This window comes from Triticum aestivum, chromosome 7D (assembly GCF_018294505.1).
Source record: "Triticum aestivum cultivar Chinese Spring chromosome 7D, IWGSC CS RefSeq v2.1, whole genome shotgun sequence".
In the NCBI taxonomy this organism is placed as follows: Eukaryota; Viridiplantae; Streptophyta; class Magnoliopsida; order Poales; family Poaceae; genus Triticum; species Triticum aestivum.
In genome coordinates this window covers 13,458,087-13,467,123 of record NC_057814.1, presented here as the reverse complement: position 1 = coordinate 13,467,123, position 9,037 = coordinate 13,458,087, and the positions used below count along the sequence as shown (strand labels likewise).

The 9,037-nt window shown below is 48.4% G+C and overlaps 1 protein-coding gene across 1 annotated transcript; it reads left to right on the top strand.

The window, feature by feature from the left end:
* Positions 1-1,205: 1,205 nt before the first annotated feature.
* LOC123168423 (transcription factor MYB92) lies at positions 1,206-2,922 on the top strand. The gene is made up of 3 exons (XM_044586297.1): positions 1,206-1,539; positions 1,898-2,611; positions 2,857-2,922. Exons 1-3 carry the CDS (start codon positions 1,274-1,276, stop codon positions 2,888-2,890), a joined length of 1,014 nt encoding a protein of 337 aa, XP_044442232.1. The 5' UTR covers positions 1,206-1,273; the 3' UTR covers positions 2,891-2,922.
* Positions 2,923-9,037: the final 6,115 nt, after the last annotated feature.

Here is a 9,037-nt window from a genome sequence, read left to right as displayed (position 1 = left end):
TAGAAATTTACACTAGAGGGAAGAAACTGAAACACACACGGACCACAAAGATCTTTCGTAAAAGAAAAGGTTACATCAAAACACCTTGGAGGTTGTCACCTATACCGTGATCTCTTGCAACCGGACTTTTCTCTAAATCATGCGACGAAGAATTAAACTTCGGCCCGCATGTGCGTGCACACACACTTGCTTTAGGTGTGGGCTATATGGATTCGTGAATGCAGCTATATCACGCCGGCTAGCTGCAATGTGGGCCTAGGGCCACGGTCATCGTCGATTTTATTCCTCCACATGCCCGCCCCATTGTTGTCGCCAATGCCCTTTTGCCTCCACGATCTACCTCTCGCGATAATCCTCTACCCCGCCCGCCCGCCCCCTCCTTGTTCCTCCATATGTTTTCCTTCTACTTTCTTCCTCTCTCCTTCTTCCTCCGCTTGTATTCGTCCCGCCACTCAACTCCTCGGCATATGAACATGTTAAAAAAAACGGATGTAGCTTGCTTAGATTTGGTCGATACGGAATATTCGACATCAAGATATTCATTTAGAGCAAAATTTATACACTTATGTGATTCTCATACCGCCGATAAACAACTAATTCGAGTTCACTTGCTCATGCATATTATGCGTGCATCACGCATGCATATTATGCTATGCATGCATATACGCAATACGTATAGTTGATCCATCCACTTGCTCATGCACCGAAAACAACAAGAGGGAACAAGACAGCACACACGTACGCCAGCATATATCTAACTAAACAACGTACCTGCTTAAGCAAACTGATTCGGTCCATTGCCAAAAAAGTCAGAGAGAGACAGACGGAGAGAGAGAGAGAGAGAGAGAGAGATTTAGAGAGAGAAACAGAGAGGTCGATAGAGAGGGAAAGAGAGTGAGAAACAGAGAGGTCGATAGAGAGGGAAAGAGAGTGAGAAACAGAGAGGTCGATAGAGAGGGAAAGAGAGTGAGAAACAGAGAGGTCGCTAGAGAGAGAGTGAGAAAGAGAGAGGGTAGAGAGAGGTGAGAGAGAGGAGGCTGCGTCTCCCGCACACAAAGACTTCCTTTTAGCATTCCATGCCGCCATGCACGCATCATCGTCCACCTCCCACCCGGCCCCTCTCCCTCTCCCTCTAAACCCTTCCCTATAAAACCCACCCCTATCCACCCCAACGAAACCTCAAAAACTCAACTCCTGCGCCGGCCATTGCTAGCTACACCTCTCTCCGGACAAAGAAAAAGAAGAAGCTCAATCTAGCTACTATCTAGTCGCGATGGGGCGGTCGCCGTGCTGCAACGGGGAGGCGGGCGTGAAGAAGGGCCCGTGGACGCCCGAGGAGGACAAGCTGCTGGTGGACTACATCCAGGAGAAGGGCCACGGCAGCTGGCGCCGCCTGCCCAAGCTCGCCGGCCTTAACCGCTGTGGCAAGAGCTGCCGCCTCCGCTGGACTAACTACCTCCGCCCCGACATCAAGCGCGGACGCTTCACCGACGACGAGGAGAAGCTCATCATCCACCTCCACTCCCTCCTCGGCAACAAGTAAGCCACGTGTCAATTGTTTGTGTCTTCTTCTCCGACTCCGGCGCCGGTGACTGATGGATTCGGATCATGGTTTTCACTTTCGGTGAGATTTCGGTGAAATTCACTGAATTTCAGTAATTTCAGCAGACACTGAAATATTATGTTTCGGCCAAAATATTTCAGCAATTTCAGTATAGCACAACAATTCCAATATTTTTCAAAATATTTTTTTTAATTTTTAATTGGATTCAAGTGAATATGTCGGTCATTTGGCTGAAATGGAAACTGGAATTCACTGAATTTCAGTGATTTCGGTTGGTGCTGAAATTTTTCTGAACCTGAAATTGAAAACCATGATTCGGATTGGTTGGTTCAGGTGGTCGTCGATTGCTACGAAGCTGCCAGGGAGGACGGACAACGAGATCAAGAACTACTGGAACACACACCTGCGCAAGAAGCTCCTCGGCATGGGCATCGACCCCGTCACGCACCGCCCGCGCACCGACCTCAGCCTGCTCGCCGGGCTCCCGGGCCTCCTCGCGGCAGCCAGTAACTTCGGCGGCTCCGGTGTGGCCACGGCCGCCTGGGACATTAACGCGCTCAAGCTCCAGGTGGACGCCGCCAAGTTCCAGCTGCTACAGGGACTCGTGCGCGCGCTCACCACCGCGGCGGGTCCCGCGCCCGCGCCGGGCATGGACAACCTCATGGCGCTCCTCGCCCTCAGCAACGGCGGGCTACACGGCGGAACCGACCAGAACATGCTCCAGCAGTGCCAGTGGAACGAGATGAACAACCTGCCGGCGCTGACCAGCTCAGCGCCAACGAGCGGCATGCACAACATCAGCGGCATGTTGGACGGCTTCAGCGCCGGCGACGGGCTGAGCTCAACGGAGCTTGGGGACCACGACGGGGCGAGCGGGAGCAACGTGACCATTTATCCAATGGTAGCCGACGACCAGGAGTGCAAGAACAATGGCGGCGGCGGCATGTCGTGCGAGCAGACGCCGGCGTCGAGCCCTTTCGACGGGCTAGAGAGCCTGAACCTGATGGACGACCTCAACACGGATGGTGGTTGGAAGGATTTGCTAGAGTGAGTACCTGCTCCCATTCCATCAACTTTCTATCTAAAAAAGAAAAGAAAAACACACATGCATGCATGCATGTCTCTTTTCCATCCACCCAAATAGTTTGGGTAGGTCCTTTATTCTTAATTATTCTCCATGATTTTTCCTTAATCCTAACTTATATATAGTTCAACTAGGTCATTTTTTTCAGGAAATTAATTCACACAATGATTAGCTGACATGATTAATTATCATGTTTATTTTTATGCAGGCAAATTTCATGGCTGAATTCAAGTGAGCTGTGATGGGTAGATAGAAGAGATAAGATCAAGAATGCCAAAAATAATCAAGAAGGAGATGGAGACTACTAATTGTTGGATTGGATGCACATTTTGGTTGTCGATCAGTACCAAAGATGTGATGTTTGTTTGTTGATAGGGGGAAAAGGTGGTCGAGTCCACACTTTTAGACATGTACAAAAAAAAAAGAACAGAAGAACATATACGTATGTATACAGTCACAGAAATTAATGTTTATTTTTGTTTAATCAGTTTCTTTGTTGTTTTCCTTTTTTATGAGGTGGGGAGTGTATGTAATAACTAGCCTGTGTCATTGTGTGTGACAGTGTCATTGTGACTATATAACCATCGTCTTTATTTCTTGAGTCTTGCATAATGACGGAGGGTTTAGTTAATTTGTTGAACTTTCTCTTGCGTGAAGAAGCTAAACTCAGGTCGTCATTTGATTGGATTGTGATTATATTTTATTCCCACGATGTTTTTTTTGAACACCAACTTATATTAATTAACCAACCACACCAGTACACTCATTCGATACAATATTCACCACATAGGGCGGTACATCATTTACAAGAATACCATCTACTCTATTGTCAAAGCTATACTTAGCGATTAAGTGAGCCACCATATTGGCCGTGCGACTAATCTTTGACAATTGAAGATTGTTGATCAACTTTGAGATACTCAACGCTTCCATCTTCAGGTCACGCATAGCAGACCTGTCATAGTCCCCCGATGCAAGAGCCGCTACCACAAAAGTGCAGTCAGTCTCTAAAATTATAGGATTATGAAGAGAAATACCTATGTAGAGACCGGCAATGCAAGCTCTAAGCTCCGCTTCCTCCATGCTTTGACAGGCGCCAATGAAATCCCACGACGAAACAATAACTTCCCCTTCCTCGTCCCTGACCACCACCCCCACACTGGCTTCTCTAATGGACTCCACGAAGCTAGCATCGACATTAATCTTGAACCAACCTGCAGGAGGCGGGGACCAGCCACTACTCGCATCCAGAGAATTAGGAACTCCGCTAATCCGGACCAACGGCCCTTTTCCTTTATTTTGAAAATCCACCGGCCTCGGAGAATGATGTGCACCAAAAGACTCCCAATAACTCTCCACAAAGCATGCAGAAGCTGAAACTGATTCCTTTCCTTTACCAAAGATCAAATCATTTCTCAAATGCCAGGTCCTCCAGAATAAGAATATAATTTGGTCTCGCATTACGGGGTTTAATTGACTCAGGAGAACAATAAACCAATCATACCCCGTATATCTGAAAACCTCCTCATCAGGTAGAGCCCAAATGTTCCTCATGGCCATGCGAAGCGCACGCGCCTTCGGGCACAAGACAAGCGCATGGATGGTATTTTCATCCTCCATGCCACAAATAGAACACGTACTAACAGAGGCTTGATGATGCGCCACTCTATTAACCTGTACGGCCAAGCTATTGGAAGCAACCCTCCATGCAAAAATACGAATCTTCTGAGGAATGTTTGCCTTCCAAATAATATTCCAAATTTTCCTCTCCGTCCCTACCGCCTCACTGGATTGCCCCTCATCCTCTTTTTTATCCTTAAGGGTGAGCGCTAACTTGTACGCACTCCTAACTGAGAACAACCCTGACTTTTCATAATGCCAAGCAACAAAATCTGCCTCCCCATTTGATTGGATCCGCATCCTCAAAATCTCATCCGCATCATAAGGGTAAAATAAATGCCTAACCAGCTCCTCATCCCATCTCCTTTCTCCACTCATGAACAATTCCTCAACCCATTTAACTCTAGTTCTATTCTTCTTTGCAGAGATTTTAAGTCCAGAAGCTCTAGGAAGCCAATTATCTCTCCAAATATGTATATTAGCCCCATCACACACTCTCCAAATAACTCCGGATTTAAGCAGCTCCAACCCATGCAGAATACCTTGCCATGTGAGAGAAGCCGACTGCGGGAAAGCTGTGTCTAAAATATGCCCCTGTGGATAATATTTTGCCTTGATCACTCTGGCACACAAAGATTCCGGATTCACCACCTGCTTCGCTAAAAGAGCCTGGTTAAATAATCTGAGATCCCGAAAACCCATACCACCCTCCGCTTTAGGCTTTGTCATCTTATCCCAAGCCAACCAATGAGTCTTCCTTCTGTTTTCCTCATCCCCCCACCAGAAATTCCTTATAATCTGAGATAATTCCTCGCACAGAGACGCCGGGAATTTAAAAATACCCATAGCATACACCGGAAGAGCTTGCAGAACAGATTTAATCAACGTTTCTTTCGCCCCACAAGAAGCATATTTCTCTATCCAGTCCGATAGTATTTTGAGAGCTTTGTCCTTAGTGGATTGAAATTTGCCCGCCTTCATTCGACCTTGAGGCACCGGTAAACCAAGATATTTGTCCTCAAATCCTTCGGCGGTAATGCACAAAATTACCATAACAGCCACTTGAACTTCCATACTACATTTTTTACCAAACATGATAGAGCATTTATCTGGGCTCAACAATTGGCCAGTCCCTTTCTCATAGGTTGAAATAATATTTTTAATTGTCAACGCTTGATCAATGGCTCCCTTGAAAAATAAAAGACAGTCATCTGCAAACAATAGATGTGAAATACCCGGCGCTTGCCTGTTCACCTTGAATTCTAGCAGCGCTCCTCTATTACACGCATCCTGTAACAACACAGAGAGGGCCTCGGCCACGAACAAGAATAAATAAGGAGATAGAGGGTCTCCTTGCCTGATACCACATGAAGGCGTAAATGACTCCAAGAGTTGTCCGTTGAAGCGAACAGAGAATTTCACCGAGGTAACACAGGCCATAATCCACTTTATCCATCCACTCGCAAACCCGAGCGCACTCAACATACACTTCAGAAAATTCCAATCCACTCTATCATAAGCCTTAGCTAGATCAAGTTTATACGCACAAAACTCACCCCGCCCATCCTTGAGAGTGTTTAAAGAGTGCATACATTCAAACGCAATAAGCGCATTATCAGATATCAATCTCCCAGGAATAAAAGCACTTTGTGTTGGAGAAATCATACCATCAAGGAGCGGCCTCAATCTGTTCACTAGGCACTTTGAGATAATTTTATAAATGACATTGCAGAGGCTGATAGGCCGAAATTCTTTGATCGATTGGGGGTTCTTTACCTTTGGTATAAGGACAATTACCGTATCATTAACACCTTCCGGCATCATACCTGTATCAAAGAACTTTTTAACTGCACGAATAATGTCCTCCTTCAACATTCCCCAATTGCGCTGAAAAAATCTTGCCGGAAAGCCATCAGAACCTGGAGCTTTAAGCGGCCCAATTTGAAAGAGAGCATCACTAATTTCCTGGTCCGTAAACGGTTTGCATAATTCATTATTCATGTCCTCACTGACAAGAGGTTTTACCAATGGAATAATCAGAGAGGGATCAATCATACCATCGCCAATATACAACTTTTTAAAAAACGAATTAGTGATGCTATGAATTTCCGCCACATCCTCAGTAACCGTGCCATCATTCCTTTTCAGGCTAGATATAAAAATATTCTTTGCTCTCCAAGTAGCCTTAGCTCTAAAGAATTTTGTATTCCGATCTCCCCATCTAATTTTATCAATCCGCGACCTCTGTTTCCATAACATTTCCTCTTTATAGAGCAACTCATCCATTTCCTTGAGAAGAGCTTTTTTCTCCATCACAGCGGCATGATCATTCCTATTATAAAGCACCTTGAGTCTGCTCCTAGCCAACTCAAGCTTTCTAGGAAGATAACCAATATATTTTCGACTCCAATCATGCAATTTTCCTAGCAATCTCTTGAGCTTATGTAACACCCCGAGAATCATGCTACAGTAACTCTCTGTGATTAAGCTAATCATGTTGCTAAACAGGGCTTGATCACATTTGAATCACATTTCTTTTCAAATTCCTAATTCAAACTTCAATTAAATTTAAAGTGGAAAATAAAAGTTTTCAAAAATTTAAACAAAAATGTTCGGGCCATGCCAGATATTGCACTGATAATTATTGTGGAGAAAACACATTTTTATAAAATGCCTAAATACTTTTAAATGAAATAAAACAGAAAAGAAAATAAATAAATAAAAAGAAAATACAAAAGAAAACAGAACAAACAAAGAAAAAAAGGAGAAGGAGAAGCCCCCCCCCCACTGGACCCCTGGCCCAACTGGGCCGACCCCAGGCCCAGCCGGCCTAGCCCACCTCCCCGGGTCGCCCTCCCCTTCCCTGTTCCCCCGACCGGGGTCGGAACAGGGGCAGGTCCCCGCCGCACCCCCTCGCCGGCGACGGGGGAGGATAAGGCCGCCAGCGCCCCCGCCCCCTCGGGCCCCTCTCCCACTCGCCCCCCCGCTCACCTCTCGGCCTCTGCGCCTCTCCCTATCCCCCCAGATCCACGCCGCTCCCTCCTTCCCCACCGCCCGAGCGCGGTCGCCGACGTGCCGCCGTCGTTTTCGCGGCCACCGAGCCCCGTTCTCCTCCCCGACGTGTCCACGAGCTCCGCCGCGTCGAGCCCGTCCTCCCCGACCACCTGCTCGAGCCGGGACCCCCTACATCACCCCCCAACGCCGTCGCCTTCTTCCTCGGGTCGCCGCCGTCTTCTTCGACTCCGGCGACTGCTGCTGCTACTAAGCCCTCACCGGCCTCCGTGTGCCGCGCGGTGAGCTTCTCCCCCTCCTCCCCTGTCCTTTCGCTCTCGCGCCCCCTAGCTGCTTTCCCCACGCGCGCCCGAACGCAGCGCCGCGGAGCTCGTCGCCGGCGGGTCTCCGGTGACCTTTTGGTCACGGGCTCAAGCCCGTTGCACTCCCCACAACGCGTAGCTGCTCCCCAGCCCCTCCGCTTGCTCGATAGCACGCCGTAGCCCCGTTTCCGTCGGGCACCCGTGCACGCCGCCGCCTCCGCCGCTCGCCGGCGCCGATTCCGGCCAAGTCCGGCGAAGCTACGGCCACCACTGGATGCGGCGCTGCGAGCTCCTTCGAATGAGCCTAGCCCCGCTCCTCCCCGAGCCCCGTAGCGCGATTCCGGCCAACTCCGGCGAGGGGCCGCCTCTGTTTTGGTCGCCGGAGTCGCTCCGGCGCCGGCCGCCGACGTGGCTGGCCTGGGGCCACCCCAGAGCCACTGCCAGTGGGCCCCGTTGACTGGGTTGACCCCAGTCAACTGCTGACTAGGCAGGCCCAGCCACTGACATGCGGGCCCCGCCGCATAATTAACAAAAAAAATGTTTTTATAAATAAAACTAATTAATTAATCTAATTAGGCACTGACAGGTGGGGCCTACCTACTAATAACCTTGTTTAAGTTAATTATAAAACTCTGTTAGTGCCCTGTCAATGACATGTGGGTCCCACTGGACCCACCTGTCTGGTTTGACTGGTCAGCCGACCTGTTGACCTGCTGACGTCAGCATTACCTCATGTTGACGTCATAATTCATTTTTTTGCTAAATTCAAATAATTCCAGAAATTCAAATAATCTTTGAAAATTCATATCTTTTAAACCGTAACTCGGATGAAAATGTTTTCTACATGAAAGTTGCTCAGAACGACGAGACGAATCCGAATACGCAGTCCGTTCGTCCACCACACCTCCCTAACCTATCGATCTAGCAACTTTCCCCCTCCGGTCCGTCTGTCCGAAAACGCGAAACATCGGGAATACTTCCCGGATGTTCCCCCCCCTTCGCCGGTTCCACCTACTGTCGCGTTAGGACACACCTAGCACCGCTCATTGTCATGTCACGCATCGTCATGCTTATGTTTGCATTGTATTTACTGTTTCTTCCCCCCTCTTCTCTCCGGTAGACTACGAGATCGACCCTGCTGCCGCCCAGTTCGACTACGGAGTCGACGACCCCTCCTACTTGCCAGAGCAACCAGGCAAGCCCCCCCCCCTTGATCACCAGATATCGCCTATTCTTCCCTATACTGCTTGCATTAGAGTAGTGTAGCATGTTACTGCTTTCCGATATCCTATCCTGATGCATAGCCTATCCTTGCTACTACTGTTGTTACCTTTACCTGCAATCCTACATGCTTAGTATAGGATGCTAGTTTTCCATCAGTGGCCCTACATTCTTGTCCGTCTGCTGTGCTATACTATCGGGCCGTGATCACCTGGGCGGTGATCACGGGTATAT